The sequence below is a fragment of the Anthonomus grandis genome, chromosome 2 (assembly GCF_022605725.1).
Source record: "Anthonomus grandis grandis chromosome 2, icAntGran1.3, whole genome shotgun sequence".
NCBI lineage: Eukaryota > Metazoa > Arthropoda > Insecta > Coleoptera > Curculionidae > Anthonomus > Anthonomus grandis.
Window position 1 is genome coordinate 44,242,890 of NC_065547.1, and position 22,743 is coordinate 44,265,632.

The 22,743-nt window shown below is 31.8% G+C and overlaps 1 protein-coding gene across 1 annotated transcript; it reads left to right on the forward strand.

The window, feature by feature from the left end:
• The first annotated feature begins 1,521 nt into the window (after positions 1–1,521).
• Positions 1,522–22,532, forward strand: LOC126749230 (N-lysine methyltransferase KMT5A-A-like). The gene is made up of 5 exons (XM_050458929.1): positions 1,522–1,707; positions 1,895–2,052; positions 2,106–2,296; positions 11,178–11,282; positions 22,189–22,532. The coding sequence occupies exons 1-5, from the start codon at positions 1,698–1,700 to the stop codon at positions 22,295–22,297; spliced, it is 573 nt and encodes a 190-aa protein (XP_050314886.1). The 5' UTR covers positions 1,522–1,697; the 3' UTR covers positions 22,298–22,532.
• The last annotated feature ends 211 nt before the right edge of the window (positions 22,533–22,743 follow it).

The following is a 22,743-nucleotide window of genomic DNA, read 5'->3' on the forward strand; positions in this document are numbered from 1 at the left end:
CATTATTGGAAAGAGAGGGATATCCAAAGACGAGCTGAAATTCAGGATCTGAAATCTCAGTCAAACGCAGTCCAAATAGATGAACCAGATGTAGATGCTATAAAATCGTTTTGCTCACATGTTGGGACAATGTTGAAAAAACTTACTCCTGCGTTGAGAATACAAGCTAAAACTAAAGTTTTCAATATTTTAGCAGAATATGAGTTAAAGAGTCTAAACCAGAGTTCCAGCAATACCTCCAATAGCTCTCTGTTACACCAAAGCTCTGAGTATTTATCATCAAATTCATATTCTCCAATAAGTTCTGTTTCGTCGCCTCATTCGCCCCTTGAAGCTAGTGACTTGAGCAATTTGAATACAACTAATTTACCCGTTACAGCAATTAACTTAAATAAATCGAATACTTTTAATTTCGATTATTATAATGAGTCAAATGATATAAATAATAGTCTTACATATTTACCTTAAAGTAAGAAATAATTTTTCCTCAGCTGTAATCGAACCTTGTTTTTTTGGTTGGATTTCATTTTGAATTAAACTGAGTACAAATCTAAACTGTGTTTTATTTAGTCTGCAATACTTTCTGAATTTTGCGTCTTTGATATTCGAGTGCCGTTTTATTAAAATTTCAAAGCAGCCTTCAGCATGTCTTGATGTATAAAATGAATCAATTTTATTTCTCTTTGCAGATAGTAAGAGCAAAATTATATCATCATCCTCTTCTTCGTCCTCCAGTAGCCGCATCAAAAGTTCTTGTTTTGCTATATCTGACATAGTTTTGCTTCAATCTTTAAACACGACGAACACACACAACTATTCACAGTGGCTTCGGTCTAGTACTAAGTGACTCTATAAATTGGGAAACAGGGTCGCTTCTATCCGAATGGTAATTGTCGCGCGACCGAGCAGTTTCAATGGGTCGCGGCAGTCGGCTGCGGCAGCCGAGTCGCGACTGCCAGGATCGGAATGCCACCTTTAGACATTTCTATCACTATTTTCCTACGAAAGATAGAGAAAGGGAAAAACTTAATTTTAGTATCTAATACTCAATAAATACTTCACAAATAGGTTGTTTGTTCTAATATTATAACCTAAGGATCACACCTATCTCGCCTGTGGAACGAGCAATTTAAATTTCCTTTTTCCCAATATAGGTATGTGACCCACTTCAGACTTCTTTATAATTATTCAGCAAAAAATCCATCCCATCCCATAGGAAAATCGTTGTCCATATACAACATAAATTTTTGTTGTTAAATAACAATTCATCCAACAATTTTTTTGTTTTTCATTTAAAAGGTAAGCTTCCTAAACACACCAACAAAAATCTCAAAATCGTTTTGTCGTTAATTGCTTAATCAGCAAATTACTTATTACACTTATTTGCCCAGCTCTAAATTTCGGATATTTTCAATATTTAAAACTTACAAACTAAAAAGCGTCTCTTTTTGCCAACGTTGCAAGCCGTCAACAGTGTCAAAAACGTCAATGTCAACGTAATGTGCTTGTGCTTCGCTTCGCTTGCTCACAACGCGTCATCTGTTGTGTTTACAAACAGCGAGTTACCTGATTAGTGGATTATCCATGGAGAAATTAAAATTTTGAATAAAAAGCTGCAAGTTTCGTTTTTTCATTAAACAGATAAAGTTTTCCCGGTAGTTTGTTTCCTGTTGACATAAAATCGATTAGTGTAAACAATGGTAAAGGGTAAGTAAAGACAAAGCAACCTGTAGAGGCCTAAAATCCTTTGTAACATACCTTTGTCCTGAATAAAGCCATATTTGCCATAACTTGTAAGTACTAATAATAAAACTATTTGTTTAACTAAGACTTAAGTGCAAAAATGTAAAGTTGTTAAGATCAACCACACTAATTATTGGGTTCTTCATTTTAGCTGTGGCAAAACCCATTCGCACACCTCAAGTCAGTCATAAGGTAACAGATTTCTTTGCTGTCCGAAAATCAATTAGAAAAACAAAGAAGCAAGTGCTCAGGGAACAGCAAAGGACTTTAGAAGAGCTAATAAGAAATGAGGTGGAAGACGGACTGGAGGTAATCTAGTGTTCATAGTATGCATTTTTATGTAATATATGTCTGTATTTTAGTGTCGTTTTACTAAAGGGAAAGGAAGGGCAGTGTTTGCCACAAAAAACTTTGAAAAGGGATCTTTCGTTGTCGAATACAGTGGAGACTTTATCAGTTTAACAGAAGCAAACTGCAGGGAAAAGCAATATGCTGAAGATGAAACTACTGGCTGTTATATGTACTATTTTAAATATAATGATCAAACATTTTGGTAAGTACGGTTTTTGCTCTTGCTCTTCAGTCAAATGGATTTGGACTCAAGTTTTAAGTTTTAAAATCTTTAGGGCTTTTATTTATTTTAAAATAATAAGAACTAAAATTTACTAGTTGAAAAAGAAGTCCATTCTTGCAGTGAAGTTAAAAGTTCAATGGGTAACTGAAAGTATTCCAGTCATCCTGCTCTAAATTTATTTAACAACAATAAATTCAACAAGTTTCGGATATGGAATATGTCAATCATCAGGGATGCTATCAAAGATCCAAGGGTGACAAAAATGAGATGGATTTTACAACTTTTGAATTTCTGATGCTATTTTTCTTCTTTTCAACATATATATTTCATAAAATAAATCATCTAGGTATCACTTTAATACAACAATAATAATTTATATGTTAATATGCATATATCTATTTTATTTTTACTAAAATAAGTGTCTCATTTTTACCTTTGAATTTGGGTAAATACAAGACACCTCAGGTTAAATATAAGACACGGTTTATTTTGTATTATTAACTACGACCATTCCAGACATTATGGGGTAAAAAAAAGACAATAGGTATAATTTTTTTTTTTAATGAGAATCAAACTTTTATTTTTTTTATATTTTAAAGCAAAATAGCGAAACATTTTAATAAATATTAAAAACAAATGAATAATGTGTAATTCTTACATTAAATAACACATTTAACTAACTCAATAACAAAGTTCTTTGGTAAGAAAACATACATTTTAGCTAGTTTTTTTAAGCACTTAATTGGCTTTCTTAATTTTCATACACAACTTGGTTGGGAAAAATATAATGCACCCTAGTTCCTGTAACCAGTAAGAACTAGCTGTGGAAGAGGCAGTTTCATAACAATATCTTCTTCATTTATCGCATTAACGTCATTTTCAACTGTCTTTAATCTTTTTTTATTATCATCCACCAACTTTAAAGTCATTACTTCAAACTCATTTTGATCAGTAATCTTTTATATGATTGAAACATATTTATAAATATGTTGTTTAGTTTTTCCACCCAAATATTTGACAAGAACGAATTCTCCAGCTGAATAGAGGTTCTCTTTTTTTTCTCGTGTGTCACTATTTACTTCTAACTCGTCATCACTAAAAGGGTCATAATGATCATTACTATCCCTTAAACTGAATGTACTGCTTACTTCTGATTCACTTGAACTGGACTCTGGAATATTTTTTTCTATTATTAATCTTTGATTTTGCCACATTTTTACCTTTTCTTCCACTACTTTTTCTAACTACGTTTTTATTCTTGTTTTTTACTTCAGTTTTTTCTATATAATAATTCCCCCTCTGTTATGACACAACCAGTCATATCTATTTTTCTATGTTTCTTTGTTTCCAATCCCTTTGTAAGTGAAAAGCGACCAAGCAATATTTCTTGAAAAGAAACTTCTCTTTTAGAATCTGTTGTCTTTTCATTCGAAACTTTTAATTCAACATTCATTGAACTGCAACCTGCTTGAGGTTCTTGAATTGCACTTTCTCTGTTTTTCATTTGGATTTCTTTATTTGTTTCGTCAGCTTGTTCATCACTGCTACCTTCTCTTTCTAAAATATCTTTCTCAACTACAATGTTTTCTTGATTACCAGGTTGCTTTTTTCTTGCTTCCTCTAATATGTTTTGTTCAGTTGGTAAGTGTCCTACAATACTATAAGGTTTCTCTCTTGGATTTAGGTTCTGATATCCAGCTAGTTTATCTTTATTTGCCACGGGATATTTAGCTCTGTTGCAAGGAAAAATTCCACTTGAATTAAAACCCAATATAACATTGTTTTTTGTTATACCCTCTTCCCATACTGAACAAAGCAAGTTACAGAATTCAGACTTACTTAATTTATTTCTATTAGTTCTTTGCCAAATAATTAGAGCTTCATTCCATTTAAGCTTTAAGGGCCCAAAACAGTTTCTGTCCAATGGTTGTAAGACATCTGTCATATGAGGAGGTAGTTTTAATAAAACTATATTCTCCCTAATAGCACGCTGAATTGTTGCAGCATCCAAATGACTTATATGTCCATCCAGCAACATAAGTAACGGTCTTTGCGTAACTATTTCGCAGAATTTAATGAACCATTCATTTCGGTGGTCATCCATTCTTTTTTGGAACATGCCTACATTGTGTCTGAAAAAGACATGGCATTTAAATAGATAAATGATATCTTAATTTAGAAAAAATAAGTAATAGGGAGGTAAAAAAACTAATTTTTAAGGTGTTAAATTACAAAAGGTATTAAAATTACCTACACAATTAAGGGGTTCTGTCAAACTTATGTCTAGGTAAGCAAGAAAAAAACTCACAAGCAATTGTAAAAAAATATGCAGTTTTAAGTTTTAGTAAACCCTAGGTAAGTTTTGTCCTATTCACATGTATTTTAATGTAAGTTTTATGCCTCCAATGCCCATTTATTTGTTAATTAATTAAGCATTTTATCATTATTGTAGATGTCATTTTTGTTTATTTTTATTCATTTTAACCTTGCCTGAGGCACTAGACATACTGGGTGGTGCGTCACTGAGCGGAACATAGGAAATCCTATGTAAATTTTAAGGGGGTCAATTTCCCTGCCAGCTTCCTTGTACATTTTACAGATAAAATGTAAGATAACTTTTTGAAGAGACCAATCTCGCAAACCCTCGTGCAAAGTTTCAAAAAAATTTAATAAGCGAATATTGAATTATTCAATTAAATGTAATTGCAAAATTACCAAATTTTTGGTTCAGGTAAAACCAGACACCACCAGCCACCAGCAAACAATTTGTTATAAGACTTTGTCGAATCTGATGTACAGCCGAATACAAGAAATGTTTTTTTTTTTACGGAATGGACTTGGTGGGGAAATAAACTGAAAACATTTCAGATACTGCTCTAAAACTGTTTCCCACATAATGCCACTTAATTATGGCTATATTTTCGTCGATTGAATAATTCATACTTGTGTTTTCAAATATCGACTGATTTATTGACACTTTTCCTTATGTCAGTGACAATATTCATTTTACTGGTGCCCGTTTGGTTTTACCTGAACCAAAAATTTGCTAATTTTGCAATTACATTTAATTGAATAATTGAAGATTCTCTTATTAAAATTTTTTGAAACTTTGCACAAGGGTTTGCCAGATTGGTCTCTTCAAAAAGTTATCTTACGTTTTATCTGTAAAATGTACAGGGAAGCCAATAATTGACCCCCGTTAAAATTTACATGGGATTTCCTATGTTCCGCTCGGCGACGCACCACCCGATATAAGTTTTATAGAACCCTTTAATTGTGTAAATAATTTTAATACCTTTTTTAATTTAACACCTTAAAGTTTAGTTTCAATCTATATCTTATAAGTTCCCTTGGTTCTTCTATAGTATCCTGGATGATGGACATGTTCTATGTCCGAAACATGTAGGATTGATGGTTATTAAATAAATTTAGTAGACGATGACCAGAATACTTTCAGTTACTCATTAAACGACTCTCCTTCAAATAGACTATGCAATCCATTAACAGGAAACCACAAAATATATTAGTGAATTTAGATACAAGTCAGTGCTTTGCCAATTGTTACACTTTTACTAAACCTAACTAACTTGTTTATTAATATTTTTACAATCATAAGGAGATATAAAAAAGTATAGGGATAATGAGAATAAGAAATTGAGGTAATATAATACCCTTTTCTTGCAAAATTAGTAAGAATCCCTTGATGGTTAAATGACACCAGGCTCATAAAAAATATGTCATAATGGGAACATTTGAACAAAGGAGTTAGAATAGTTAATAGTTAGAAGGTTAATCAATTACAGAAGATGTAAGGATTAACATTAATATGTTTTCCAGATAGTAGGAGGAGTGTATTAGATTGTCACGAAATCCATAAATTAAAACTAAATCAAAAAACTTTCAGTTATCACAGTAGTTAGAAAAAGTCTATGTCTATTAAAGAGCAAATTTAGTATATTTACAAACTTGCTTTGTATGTCTTTAATTTGAAATTTGAAAAAAACAATATAGTTGTTGGCAATAGTAAAACTTAAAACCATCGTTTTAATTGTCTATAGACCACATCCAATTGATATGGCAAGAATCATAACAAAAATGTGGGTCACAAAAACAACAAATTTTGTCAACAAAGTATTATATCTAAGAAGTCATCAAAAGAGGTACCCAAGTACTGTATCATTTAGTCATAAATAAAACCCTCTTTATTTTTATACCTGCCTGTTCTGAAAAGGGACTTGATCATATTAAGTAATGAAATTCAAATTACTTTTCAATTAAATAATGGTAAGATTTTTGTCTGATGATGGATATCTCATTGTTATAGTTGATCATCATAATGTAATTTGAGTCAAATCTATATTGTTGTGATAAATTCATAACTAGTTAATTATTTGATTTTCTAATAGGGTCAATTGGGGTAATTGTGGACGATATTTAATGTTTTGATTTGCTAAACGATTTTTGTGGACATCACGAATTATGTTATATATGTAAATTAGCAGTCACATAGCTCATAGTATCTTCTTTGATAATTACTAGTGGTTTTCTGTAATTACAAGTCACATTTAGATAAAAAAAATATATTCAACATGCTTGTCCGTTTACATTTGCCCCTACTCTTTAGGGGTAATTGTAAACAAGCATCTCTTGACACATTTACTCTACCAGAAAAAAACCTGTGGCAAATGTAAACGAACTATATAAAGTGTTTACATTTACTCCAAAATAATGTGACCTTAAAGGTTTTGGAAGAGGGAAGTGGCTGTGTTGCTCGAAGGACAATACAAATCAATCAAATCAGATTATTCAGAGCAATTTTTATTTTAAAAGCTTAGCAGAGCGCTTTCGGCGTATGAGCCATCATCAGTGCTAACTGAAATGTGTTGTGTGCGCTATAGTCAAAGGTGAACGAATGGAATGTACTCACTTGTCAGTTTAGCCCAGAAGGTTACCATAGTGGGAACACATTCGATATTATTAACATTATACGTAACATTGAGACACACTTAAGACTATACAGAACACTAAACAGGACGAACAGTATTTAAAGGTTTTGCTTGCAATATAAATGAAAAATCGAGATAAAAGTAAATATTTTCCAACAGTTCTGTTTTTTTTTAACTAAAACTAAACTATTTTTGAGAACGCTAATAAAAGAAATTTATTCTAAGTATGTAATTATAATAATATTATAGGTATAAAAAATTAGTTTTGATCATAAACAGGAACTATTGCTGGAAAGTTGTATAGTATTCTCTCTCCCTTCATTTGAATGCCAGGATCGGGAAGCACACCAATGATTTGATTCAAGGTTATATAACTGACATCAGTTTCAACAATGTTGAAAAGCATTTTTGATGCATCCAAGGATTTAAGACCAGTCACTTTGATTTCCGTTAATTTCTCTTTCTACCTTTGAACTGCACAAGAATAAATTTCCCTGTGGACAAATCTGAACTCTCGACTGTTTTACGCTCTATATCTTGTTTTTCCGGTTCTGCCCAATCTATTTCATCATCAGTATCACCTAGACTTATTTCTCCATGAGAACTTGCCGACTCTGCAACTGGTTCACTTCTCATTTTTTTCAATTTCGGCTCAACAACAAATTCTTTCTCAACAATTCTCAACTTTTTGTTGTCCGTTTCCGGATTAGCCTTTTTTTTCTTCTTCTCTTCTGCTTCTTTTAGTCTTTCCAAGACTTGGTTGGTTGTTAATACCTCTCCATATCTTTGTTGCTTTAATCTCGGTATGACTTGTTTTTTCTCTTCAACAATATCTTCACGGCGGCTGAGTGGCAAGAAAATGTTGGTAATTTCTGTCGATTTACTAATAGACGATGACGTCGATAGTTGTGGACTATGGGTAGATGCCACTAATAATTTTTGCTAGTCAGCTTGGTTTGGCTTTCAGCTGATGACACTGAATGCTGTTGACTACAACATGATGAAGTTGAAGGCATTTGATCGTCGACCGTGGGTAGACGTGGGTTTGATTCAGAAATTGCAACAACAGTTGATTTAGAGGATACTGGTTGGATAATAATAGCATCGGATGTTACAGATTTCGGAGCTTTGAGGGCAACTTCGTATTTGGCCAAGTCTTCTGGTGTAAATTCATTTTGTGGGAATTTGTTTCGATCAACTGGGTATACGCCAGTATTTTTAAATCCAGATATAATATTGCTAGAAACCATAGACTCTTTCCAAGTAATGCCAAGTAATTCGGTAAATTTTTCCTTAGTTAGCCGTCCACACCCTCGTCCCATTTGTTCCTTACCAAACTTCACCAATTGTTTATTCCAGTTCACCTTTAAGGGTCCGAAGTAGTGTTGTAAAATGCTCGAGAATTTATTTTTCGAGAACGTTCCTCGAGCACGACCGAGAATTTTCAGCACATACGAGCATAAATGAAAAAAATGCAAAGGAAACATATTAGGAAAATATCTGAAATTAAAAATGTTTGTGTTTATTTATGTTCTATTTATTAAGTTAAACTTTAAACAACCTATTTAGGAACTCTCCTCCGAACTATCCTCTCCCTCCTCGCGCTCGCTTGATTTTAAGTCACTCAGAATTTCCGTTAAATCAAATTTAGACTCGTCAGACTCAGAAGAATCATCTTCAATGGTATTAATTTTAGCCCCAGATTTGGTAGTAGAACGTTCACATTTTTGGGGAACGTTCGGATTCATGCTCATTCGTGCTCTTCAGACTAAACGTCACGAAAAAAGTCGTGAACGTTCTTCGAGAATAAACGGGAACGTTCCATTGCTCACAACACTAGTCCAAAGGCAGAAGCTTATCCGTAAGATGGCTTGGAAACTTTATCAAAATAATATTGTTGTGCATTGCCTCTTCAATAATTCTGACGCTCATATGACTGCTGTGACCATCATACAACAGTAGAGCTGCTTGATCTAGAAGGTTTTGGGAAATTCTTAAATCTTTAATGTGAGGTATAAACCCTGTCGTAAACCACTGGAAAAATTGCGGCTCCTCCATCCATCCGTTAGTGGAGGCCACACATAGAGTTCCTGGATAGGCGCAATTGGAAGTCCAACGAGCCTGAACTCCAGCTCCCTTGAATACGATAAGCGGTGGAAGTGCTTTTCCATCGGCAGAAACACATCCTAAGACTGTCGTCGACTCTCTTTCAGAGCTTCCAGATATCCGGCACAGGGCTCTTCCTTTCTCTCCAATTGCCCTAATACGATAGGGTTCATTATTAAAACCTGACTCGTCAGCACTAAAAATAAAGCTTCCTTTATCATCTAAATTATTTTCATCAATGATTCTTTTCAGGTCATCAAAAAAATTGTAGACGATCTCAGGTTTTCTAGCATCCTTCTTAAGGTTTCTTAAGAGAGAGTTCAGGATGTCTTCTCATGAATGAGTAGTACCAGCCTTCTCCCGGTACTCCATTTTTAAATGGTGTTCTTAAACCTTTTGCATTAACATACTCTCCAACCAATTGTCTAAGTTCTGCTTTGTCACATGGTAGACCCATCGCAGTACGTGCCAATAAACATTTCACTATTTCATTTTCGATATCTGAGGATAAAACTTGGGAACGTTCACCCTTTGTCACATTTAATGGAGTCTTTCTTCCTCCTATCCTTTGGTAAATAACTGATCTGGGACCACCATAGAACGTTTCTGCTTGACGATACGTTTTATTTTTATTTTGGACATCTGCAACGGCATTCGCAACATCTTCAGTTGTATAAGAAGGTGCTTCTTTTTTCCTTACATAAGTACGAGGCATCTTTACACTGCAACAAGATAAATAAATTACTTATTTTACATAAATTATCGGCGAGACACTAATTTTATTATGTTTACAATTACCCCAAAAGTGTGTATACATTTCCCCCAAGAACAAATTAATTAGGGGGAAATGTAAACACTGAATTGTTTAAGTGGATTAAACTGAATCATTTAGGCGTAAAATAGACACAATAGTATAACAAACAATGTCCAAATGAAATATCTAACTTACCTCGATGATTCGCATTCGAAAACTTCAGTGCTGAAATTCAACGTAAAACCACCAAACACATCAAATTGCATCAGCCAACTAATGCAAGAAGAGCACAAACAGGAGTAAAATTACGAGGGAAACAGAGTGCGCCCGACGTCGGCACGACTCGAATAGTGAGCTTCGCGCCAAATTTGAAATCTAAATGTCGTTGTGTTTCTTATTTTAGATGTGTCTCCAATTATCCCAGTTTACATTTACCCCAATTGACCCTACTCAAATATGGAAAAAAAATTACTTATTCACTTATAGTTAGAAGAATTACGGCTAAAATTTAACTTCCCTATCTTTATTTATCTTTGAAAACCTGCTATACAATAAGAAAATGTGTGACTATTTTCTGATTTATTTGAGTGTCCATGGGTATCAAACAAGAGACAGAGATGCTTGTAATGTAAAAATATATAAATATTTCAGTGCCTTTGGAAATATGGAGAAATGATTTAAAGTTATTTACATTTAATTACATTGAAACAAAATCAAATTTTTTAGGACAATTTAGAATTTAAAATATAATCTGATATAAGCTCTAAAGAGTTATAAACCCAAATTAGATTTTAGTACCAATGTGACTCTATTTCTCACCACCAGCTCATACATAGATTCTTATTTTAAATAGAATATTAATAAGGCACTATTGAAAATTGAAATTTCATCTTTGTGGTACCCAACAATTAACATGCGGTAATGGACTGATCACAAATAATTAGTTAAATTATAAATAGACTCAGACGAATTTTTGTCTCACATGTCCATAATTTAATGTATTTAGCTAAAATTATACAATTTCATTTAAACATTCAACATTTCTTTTTAACAGTATTGATGCAACACAAGAAACAGGGAAACTAGGCAGATTAGTAAACCATTCAAGAACTAGCAGTAATCTTTACACAAAAACCATACTTGTGGATGGTTTACCAAGGTAAGTTAAAATAAAATAACATTGAACTAAAAAGGCAATGGTAAGATTGTATTTTCAATAGACTTTAGGTTGTAAGTGATAATTGCTATAAATCCTACATTGCTAAAATGAGTCAAGATGTAGCACAAAATTCAAATAACTTTTGAAAACTTGTAACTAGTTTATGAAGATCAAAGAAGGTTTCCAATAGTATGCAGCTCAATGATAGATTGCTGAAAGTGGTCAAGATATAGTTAATTTGTTTGCTCCTTTTTTTTCAACAATTTATAAAAAAGATGAAGAGACAATTCCCAATTATACGAAGTACAGGATGTCCCATTTTGGGTACTTTTGCGGAATATCTCCGTTATTTTTAGAGATAGAGTGTTGCGGTTTTCGCGACACTGCTACTTTTTCGTAAAACTAAAGATGCTGTTAACAAAATTTTCATAGTCCTTTTTGTTTTTTAAGATACAGGTCATTTTTAAAATGTTTGTTTTATGGGACCCCCATCGTATCTGCGTTATTTTTAAAATTTTTGTAAAAGTAGAAACTCATTCTTATAGTTTACTCACTTTTTTCCGTAGAATCTAGTGGTGTAGACAAGTAGATATATATTTTTTTTAATTCATAGTTTTTAAGTTATAACCCAAACTTAGGTTTTTTTAAGTGGAACACCCTATATATTTATAGTTTATAAAATTGGCCTTTTTTTTACCTGTTCAAAAATACGCACATAACTAACAATTTTCTAAATTAAATGCTTAATTTAATAGTAGGCCATGAATAACAATAATAGACAAATAAAAAGTTACAAATTAATAACGACGAATGGGGAATTGCATCATTCTTATTTTTTTTGTAATAAAAGTACATAAAAAACAAATATATAAATTTAATAAACACTATAAGAAAACAACCATATAACAAAACAACATTTTTACAAGAGATGTTCAAAATGACCACCATCTTCTCTGATACAAAATTGGCACATCTTTGTAACCCTTTGAATAGCATTCAAAATAATTATTTGTCTCCTTCTCAGATTTTGAAATGCTAAATAAATTGCGTCTTGAAGTTCTATGAGATTATTGCATTGTCTTTTATACACTTGATCTTGTATATACCCTCATAAAACTTACAATGTCGCTGTACACAAATAGGATCAAAAGAAGAAAAAAAAACTAAAAAATCTATTATGGTTAAACTGTTTGCGCCCATAAACTCAATATACCCTTATAGAGCTTCATTGCACTTAATAAATGTTGCAATAACGTCCAATTTTACAAAGCTTCCATTCGACTTGAACTATTAAGATTTTACAATCTTAATTTGTGGAGCAATTATAATTACTAGTAGAGAAGCTTTTAACATAGGCAGGACAATTATAGTGCATTAATTGACAACAATGTCTTTTGATTCCAACAATTTGAAATCAAAAGACACGTTATCCTAGTGTCGACCCTGATAGTGATGACTATATCTAGTACAAGATCTTATTAATTAGTATATCTAGTACAAGTTCTTATTAATTAGAAAATAAATGTATAAAAAATTGCAATCGAGCAGTGGCGAAGCGTGAATTTTTTTTTCGGGTAGACAAACAATAAAAATCGTTAATTAGAAAGAAATGTGTATTCAATATTATTCAATTTAATGAAATAGAGAATGAAGGCGCATGAAATAATAACTCAAATAAAAAAATTATGTAGTGATATAAAAAAGAAAAAAATTATTACTACTATTTTTTATAGCATAAAAAGATAGATAGATAAAAATAAATACAACTTAAAAAACACAACATAGGTATAACCATAACTTATAAATCCATAATATCCATTATTTTAAAATTAATTAAAGACAAATAAAAGAACAACTAAAATACAATTGCCAATATCGAACAGTCGTTAATAAATAACAACTAAAAAAACCTTTTCTATACACCCAAAAATAAAAATACTAATTATTAAATTACTATAGCACGCGTCCGTACCAAATGCCAAATGCAGATTCATCAAAACAAAACTGAAGATGTATTGCGGCCGACCAGATCAAGCGTGTCCATAAAGAATAACCCTCAACAGCATAATAAAATAGCTGGTCGACTTCGATAGACAAAAACTCGAATGTCTTTCCCGCGAGTAAATTTTGCAGACGTAATAGGCTGAATACTATTGCGGCAGGACCTCTGTCACCTGCTTGATGTGTATTTGGTTCGATTAGATGCTCCAAATTTCGGAAGACAAATATCAATGTGTCTTCCTGAGGCTCGTATACATTTATTGGGTGTCAACCCTGCATTTTTATTTTAATTGGTGCTCCAGGCGGGGCGCGCCTTTGGATTAATCATGTTTAGATTTAATATAATAAATATTAAATAACTATTTAATAATAGTAAGGAGAGGCTACGTTCTGTGTTAATTTTTTCTTTAAATTTTAATTCAACAATTACGTGATAAATTAATAATAAATAACTGGATAATTTTGGGTAGACAGTGTCTACCTTGTCTACTCGTACGCTTCGCCACTGCAATCGAGTAGTGAAGGGCTGCGTTCCTTGGCTCGATTTCGCACATGGTCTATTTCCAGGTCGACACAGGAACAACGGTATGTTGTTTTAACAAGGGATGATGACGGTTTGACAAAATCTAAAATCGAGAGATCGGGGGGACCGTGGAGGTCATCTAGCAGGTCCGTTGGTACCTATCCATCTTTGAGCAAAGTTATTTTCAAGAAATGCCCTTAATAGCCCAGAGTTATGATTTGGGGCACCATCTTATTGTAGGTAGACAGTGTTATATTGGGCTAAAGGGATATTTTCCAGAAGTTCTGGAACAACTTCCTCAAGTATGCTTAGGTCCCTACGTGCTGTAAGATCCCCTTCAAAAATTCGGTATACTATTTTGTTTTCCCAAAATAAAACAAGACACTCCAGCCCCAAAGCGTCCTTGTTGTGCACTTTCAAATATTAAATGTCTATTTTCTGCATGCCAGTTTCGAGTATTATATCGGTTAAAAATGCCTGCACTTGAAAAAAAGCATTCATCAGACCAGATAACGAGTCTGCCAAATAAGTTGTTGGCATGAATTTGCTGCAAATACCATTGGCAAAATAGCGTCCGGCGCTCGGCATCGCCAGGCTGTAAATGTTGAACTATGTTAAATTTGTATGGATAATATTTATATTTTTTTAAGATCCGTTGTGCGTCAGTTTTTGGCACTCCAATTTCTTTTACGAGCATGAGCTCGAGGGTGTCGCTTCTATATAACCTAAAACTTCTATTTATTTTTCTCATTTTCCCTATTTTCTTTATTGTATGCTTTAGGATGCGGCTGAACAAAAGATCCGTGCTCAAGTAAATTGTCCTTTAAACGAGCAAATATACCAAAAAACGGTTGGCTTCTCTCTGGATATCTAACGAGCATAAAATTACAACATTAGAAATTAGTAGGTAGTTATATAACGGCTTCTAACTTTATACGTCATTAAACGTCACTTATGAGACACTCGTGTATCATGAAATCATGGCTTTCTGTCGCACTTTATTTAATTACGCAGAAAACCCACAATTATTATTTAATAAAAAGGTTGGCCGACGTAGAGCAATAAAAAAAATTTGCAAACTCTCCATCAATCTACTTAAATAAACTCAAGATGGAAATTTGTCTGACGTAGAAAAATTAGAATGAAATATTTTAATGAATTTTAGGATTGTTGTTTATTCTCTTTTACACGTAATAAATAAACCAAAGCCAATTCTCTTATATGTCACGTGATCAGTTATCTATTAATAAATCAATAGTCACGTGATACTGTTGTCGGAACTTAAGCTCCTTCCCGCAATATGACGTGACATACCGGGGAAATAATAAAAAGGCAATTTTAATCATTTCCAACTGCCTGGACAAAATAAATAATAAATTATTTTACAATAAATAAAAACATAAAACATTTATTGCAGTATGAGCTTAGAAATAATTAAAAGAAAATATAAAATGACATTTTTGGTTCACAGGTTCAAGTTCACAGTGCAACAAATGTTTGAAGGCCATCAAAATGATTAGACATAAGAAACATTTGTTGCACTGTGTTCCCGTTGTATTTTTTAAAATTAATTCTTGAACCGTTCTTAGGAGATCCACTACTAGCAACATTTGTTGCACTGTGGCCCTAGAATTAATAATAAAAATAACATCGGCGATATTGTTGCCAGTTTTAATGATTTTTTATTCCGTCAGCTGTGATGTACACTCTCGCTATTTCTTTTGGACACATTTGACTTTAAAGCAGTAAATATTTCTTCACGTCAGCCACTGCTCTCTATTAATTGAATCGTTTTAAAAACTGCATTATTGTTTAACTTGTGAGCTATAATTTTTTTTCTTTACGTCTGCCAAAGTTTTTATTGGTATTAAGGATTGCTTTACATCAGCTAAGTGTATTTTCAATAATTTTTTTTTCACGTCAGGCAAAAAATCCATACTCTTTCAATGCCTCTAAAAAAGTTTGTTGCACTATGGACCTAAATAAAAAAATTGTAATTTTTTCATTCATTTTGGTTAAACTTTTAATTGCTTATTTGATTTATGCGTATTTATGTCATTTTATTACTGCAACGACAATACTCCTATTACAGGAAACTGTTATGAGAAACATCGTATCGGATTTCTCAGAGATACCAGTGACGACACCCCGTTGTCATCTGTGATATAATAAATAGAACTGTTATTATAGGAATCTGTAAATGTTAGTGGATCTTTTTACAGATTTCTGTGATGACACTCTGTTGCCATACAGTCTAGAAATCTAATACAATACTCACTTTATTATTTATTTTTATCTGGCACAAAATTTTCCTGTGATAGTGTCTACATCAGGATCAACGTACGCAGTTCCTGGACCTTTTTTTTTGAAATCAGTCACTTACCGCATCAAATAATTGACGCTTCCATTCCGGTATATCCTCAAGCTAAAGTGGACGGGTATCAGTGGATCCTTAAAATCGCCGTGCATAATGAAATACGTATCCGGAAGCCAGATGTCGTCATGATGATGAATCGCGTTCAAATAATTGTACTCGCTCTGGTTCGAGTATCGTAACCGTGGATCGTACCACTGTTGCTGCAGGAGAAACTCCACCTCGTATTTCTGGAAGTTCACGATAAGAACTTATCAGGGTTAAGGTTTCACGTTAATTTAGTTGATCTATGAAAACCTCTCAAATTATCCACCATTTTTTTCATCTTGTTCTATTCAAACCATTGATGAGAAAAAGGTGAAATAAATTGATACACGAGTGTCTCATAAGTGACGTTTAATATCGTATGAGAGCTTCTTCAGCATTTTCATTTCTTTGTATAAAACATACAAGCATATCATATTTTTCATAATTTTCAAATGCTGCCAATTTTTTGACAAAATTCACAAATAACGAAAATAAATGGGTTTTGGAGCATAAACTCAATCAAAACTCTGAGATAGTTGACATTTATTTATTTGTAATTTTTTTGTTTCTTGTTATAAATAGCCATTGTCTGTCTCCCATTAAATTATGAATTTGATCATTTCAATTTAGAAAATTGTTATTTATAAAATAAGTCAATACTGTTATATATTTTTAAAAAGGTAAAAAAAGGCCAATATTATGAACTATAAATATACAGGGTGTTCCGTTTAAAAAAACCATAAGTTTGGGGTTATAACAAAGAAACTATTAATCAAAAAAAATATATATCTACACCACTGGATTCTACGGAAAAAATCTATAAGAAGGAACTTTTACTTTTACAAAAACTTTAAAAATAACGGAGATACGATGGGGGTCCCAAAATGCAAAATTTTCAAAAATACCCTGTATCTTAAAAACTAAAAGGGCTATGAAAATTTTGTTGACGGCATCTTTAGTTTTACAGAAAAGTAGCACACGAAAACCGCAACTCTCTATTTCTAAAAATAACGGAGATATTCCGTTAAGTCTAAATGAAACAGAAGTTTAATATACACGCGTCCCGTAGTTATTCTCTTTTTTGCTAAGTTTTACTGAGATCAAATTGACCTATATAAGTAATTTTTGTTATACAGTATTTGTAAAGTTTGTTCTAGTGAATAGTTAACTTGAAATTCAGGTCTAGCTTCTAAGTTTCAAGTAATTAAAACATTAAAGATAGTCAATGGATTCCCATTGTATTCCGATATACTGATATACGTACATATCTACAATAATTATAACAATACATGGGAATTTTTTGGCCGTCTCGTCGCATCGCATACCTGTAGAATATTGAACTGTAGTGCAGTGGTTTTTGGATTTCAAGGTATTTATTTTAGTTGACTCTAGTGCGGTATATTTGGTTTTTTGGTTCGATATGCCTTCTTCATCAGACGATTGTGATCTTTGCCGTAAGAACGTGGGAGACAACGATGAAGCTCTCTGTTGTGACCATTGTGAAAAATGGTCACACAGAGAGTGTTTAAAGCTAAGTAAAACGGCTTTCAAGAAGGTGGAGCGATCTAATTCCTTATGGAAATGTAATAAATGTTCAAACCCGTCCAGAGATGCTACAGAGTCTAAAGACACATATACAATAGCCAATGTAATGGCTAAGCTCTCAGAAATGGAAATTAAATTTAACAAGCTATTTGATAAATATGAAGAGCAGGTTAATATCAATGCAGAACTTAAAAAAGAAATCTATATCATAAAGAGGCAGTTGAATAAAAGAGAGCAACATGAATTAAAGAATAATGTTGTTATACATGGAGTTCCCTTTAAAAATAATGAAAATGTCGCTGAGATTGTCAAGAAAATTGCTAATGTACTAAAATTCCCTCATAATAAAGTCCAGAAAGCCTATAGATTAGGAAGTACCAAGCAAGAGAGAAGTTCGTTACCAATTAAAGTTGTTTTTGATGATCCAGAGCAAAAAAAAGAATGGATGATGAATAAAAAAAACACAACTGTAACGACTGATAAAATAATTGGACAAGTTAATCAGCCGGAACCTATATATATAAATCATGACCTCACAAAACAAAACTTTGAACTGTTTAAAAAGGCGAAACAATTTAAAAATTCTAATGGTTATAAGTATTTGTGGGTTAGCCAAGGTGGAAGTATTTTGATGCGTAAAACTGATAACAGCAGCATTAAATTGATCGAAGATGAATGTGATTTAAAAAACTAATTAACGAAGACAATAGTATTAACATTGAATACATGAACATCCAAAGTGTGCGTAATAAAATTGATGATTTGAGGTGTTCAGTGACAAGTGATATTTTATTGTTAAGTGAAACATGGTTGTATTCAAATGAAACTCCACATTATGAAATTGATGGATATTCATCAATACATTCTTGTAGGGAAACAAGGGGAGGGGGAGTAGCTATTTATTTAAAAAAAACTATAAAGTACACCCTGATTGAAAAGAGTGACAGTAGTAAAGTGTGTAATTGGATTTGTATTGCTGTGGGTAACAAAGATCTTAAAATTAGTATTATATATAGACCTCCACAATACCAAACTAACGATTTTCTAAAAGAATTTGAACAAATAATAAATAAATATTCATCTAATCATATTATTGTAGGAGACATGAATGTTGATTTACTCGAATCTTCTCACTATGCAACAAAAAATTATAAAGATTTAATTTTATTGAATGGATTGGTAATAGCAAATAAAATAAATAGGGAAAATGCTACTAGGATAACTAATACAACACAAACACTTATTGATCATGTAATATGTTCCTCATCATTAAATTTTAGATGTAATGTTAGGGTACATGATAATCTTCTCTCAGATCATAGAAAATTATCAATTAATGTAAAAATTAAAATAAAACAGAATAATATAAAGATTCACATTCAACATAAAGGAGTTAGCAATGAGAAATATAAAACTAATTTTATTAGTAATTTTGATAATCAAGATTATACAATAAATTCATTTTCAGACTTAATTAACCTTATTGATAAATCAAAAACTGCTGCTCAGTACACTAAAACGATTAAATGCCATCAAAATAATAATTGGGTTACTCCCGAACTTTTGCAATTGGTTAAGATAAGAGATAAAGCTTATATGGCTTACAAAAAGGATTCTAATAACATAAATCTTAAACAAACCTTTCAAAAACTTAAAAATTCAGTAAACAACAAGATTAAAACTTTAAAAAACATGTATTTTAAAAATAAATGGTTAGAAGCAGGTAATAATTCAATAAAGCAATGGAAAATTATAAACTCATTTATAAAAAATACTCCAAATAAAGAAGCTACATCTGAACTGGAAATTGATGGAAATTTAATTACAGACCGTGTAGAAATTGCAAATTCGTTGAATGTGTATTTTTCTCAAATAGGCTTAGAAATAGTTAAGGAAGTTGAAACGGAAAAAAATAATGTCAATGGAAATATTGTGTTTAACGAAATAGTAAATAATCAAAGTCTATTTTTAAGTCCAACAAATGAAAATGAAATTAATGATACGTTGTTGCACCTTAAAAGAAATGCTTCTCCTGGGCATGACAATGTCTCAGTGCATGATCTGGTTAGTGTTAAAGAGCACATAATTCCCATATTGGCTAAACTAATAAATCAAGTTTTTATTACTGGTGAATTTCCTGAAGAGTTGAAAATTTCCAAAATTTATCCAATTTATAAGTCGGGGCAAAAATCTTCAAAAAATAACTATAGACCTATTTCATTACTTAGCATATTTTCAAAAATAATAGAAAAACTAATAAAAAAAAGAATGCTCTCTTTTATTGAAAGATTTGTAAAGTATGATTTGTTTCAGTATGGATTTCTAGCTAACAGTAGTACACTTAGTGCTACTTTTGACCTAACCAATTTCATTTCACAAAAACTAGATCAAGGAAATATGGTAATTGCGATTTTTATCGATCTTCGGAAGTCATTTGATGTTGTTAGTCATAACATCTTAATTAGTAAGCTTGAACAAATGGGATTTAGGGGTACTGTGCTTAATTTAATTAGAACATATCTAGAAAATAGAAAGCAATATGTATGTGTAGATACTTGCAAAAGTGACATAGCATTAAACAATTGTGGAGTGCCCCAGGGCTCGGTTTTGGGGCCGCTGCTCTATACATTGTTTGTTCTAAGCTTGCGCCGCCTAGTGGGTTTAAGTGGACAGTATTATACTTTCGCAGATGACACAGTGCTTCTTTATACTGGAAAAACATCAGAAGAAACCGCAAATTTGGCCAATAATGATTTAAAAATTTATCATGAGTGGTTGCTACAAAATAACCTAAAAATTAATACAAACAAAACAAAATATATATTGTTTAAACAAAAAAATAAAGTAATAACAGATATAGATATAAAAATTAATAATGAAAGTTTAGAAAAAGTTGATAGCATAAAATATTTAGGACTCTTTTTGGATGAGCAACTAAGTTGGAATGAACATATTAAACACATTAATAGCAAAATAATATCATTGATCGGAGCACTTAATAAATGTAAATATTTCTTAACTGACAATGCTAGGTATAAAATTTATTATGCGTTCTTTCTTTCAGTGGTCAGATATCAAATACCAGTATGGGGAACATGTTATAACACAAATTTGATTAAAATAGAAACTCTGCAAAGAAAAACCTTAAAAATTTTATTTAATATTGATTATTTGACGCCAACAAAGATCCTTTATCAGTCCTTATCTGTTCAACCAATAGTATATTTATTAAATTTGGAACAATGTAAATTAATATATAAGATAATAAATCTTAAATATAAATCCAATACAGAAATAAAGTATGTTAATGAAATTCATAATCATAATTTGAGGAATTGTTCAAATATACGTTTGGACAATGCTAGAACAGATAAGGCACTGAAAAGCCCACTGGCTGCAGCTACACAGGTTTATAACAGATTACCATCAGAACTAAAGAATTTAAAATCGTACAATTTGTTTGTAAAAAGATTAAAATTATTCCTTGTTAATTGGGACTATGTATAACTATTTTTAAACATTTAAATTGTGTTGGATAGGTTTTTTTTTTGTTTTTTTTAAGCTTAAGAGAGTATATGTTTTGTTATTTTTATTTTTGATTGAAATTATGGGCGTCATCTCCGGTACCAATACTATAAGTATTGCTTAGGAGATTACCTTAATTCGGATTTTCTATTATAAGTACCCAAAATGGGACACCCTGTACAGGGGTGTAAGCATACAATTTTTTGACATCCTTTTTGCCCAAGAGCTTTCAGGGCCTATAATTGTACATCAACAACACCATTTTTCTGAGGATTAATCTACCGTAACTAATTTGCCTAAGTATGAGCAGTAGTTGTTGGACGACTTTGAGAACGATAGTTGAGTTTATTTACACTCACTTTCCAAAGACATTTGACAGATTGTTGCTTGCGATTGGTCTCAGTGACAGTCTTAAAGCGGATTGTTAGTTTCATATTGAATCGTATGTAATTGATGTCTATCAATAAGCATTTCTTCGTTCCCTAGCTTTCATGCCTTGACATGGAAATTTTCTAGAATTTTCAGATTAAGGTAATAAAAGTTATATTTAATATCGATAGTCTTAAAGTAAGTAGCAGAACTTGTTCGAATTTACTAATTCTATTCTATCATTCAATTCAATAATAAATATCAGAATCCTGGTATTTTTGATCATGCTAATTACAGTTTCTTTACTCCTATCATCATACAGAATGACGAGCATTTAATGAACTTGATCTTGACCCTTTCGTAGATAATTCATTTAAATTCATACTTAAATAAGGCACTCAAAGACTGAAATTTTTTATAACCATTATTTTTTGCTTTAATACTGTTCATTTCATATCATTGATTTATTATTATTCTCTTGTAAATTGGCCCTGTCGTTAAAATTATTAGAAGTGTCTTCAATTAAAGAACTAACGTTTTAGGTTGGTATTGCTTGCCAAAGAAAACATTAAAAGGGGCCAAGAATTACTTTATGACTATGGAGATCGAAGCCGGGAGTCAATAAAGTACCATCCCTGGCTTAAGGACTGAATATACCAGCACCAAATTAACTTTTAAGCTATTTATAATAGAAATTTAAGATTGTATGGTCATAGTACGAAAATTATATGGAAACATCACTGGTTTTAAGTGATAAGAATGGCCTTTAAATAAGTATAAAATTTGTGAGAATATAGTGTAATTAACCTTATTAACCCTAAGTTATATTATTTGGTAGTTTTGTGACATATATGGTTGTTAGTTTATTAAACGGTTGCTGCTTATACATATATCAATTTTTAGTTGAGGTTTAGCTCTAATTTTACTTCTGTTTCTTTAGCACTCACTGCCACAATATGTTTAACCAATTTTACACCACTTTTTACTAGAATTATATGGCTTAATGTTGAATTGTGTTTTTTTTTCATTTAGACTAATGTTTCATTCGTATCTAACCTTAATAGATTTCATTTCAAGGATTTTTAAAGGTTGTACAC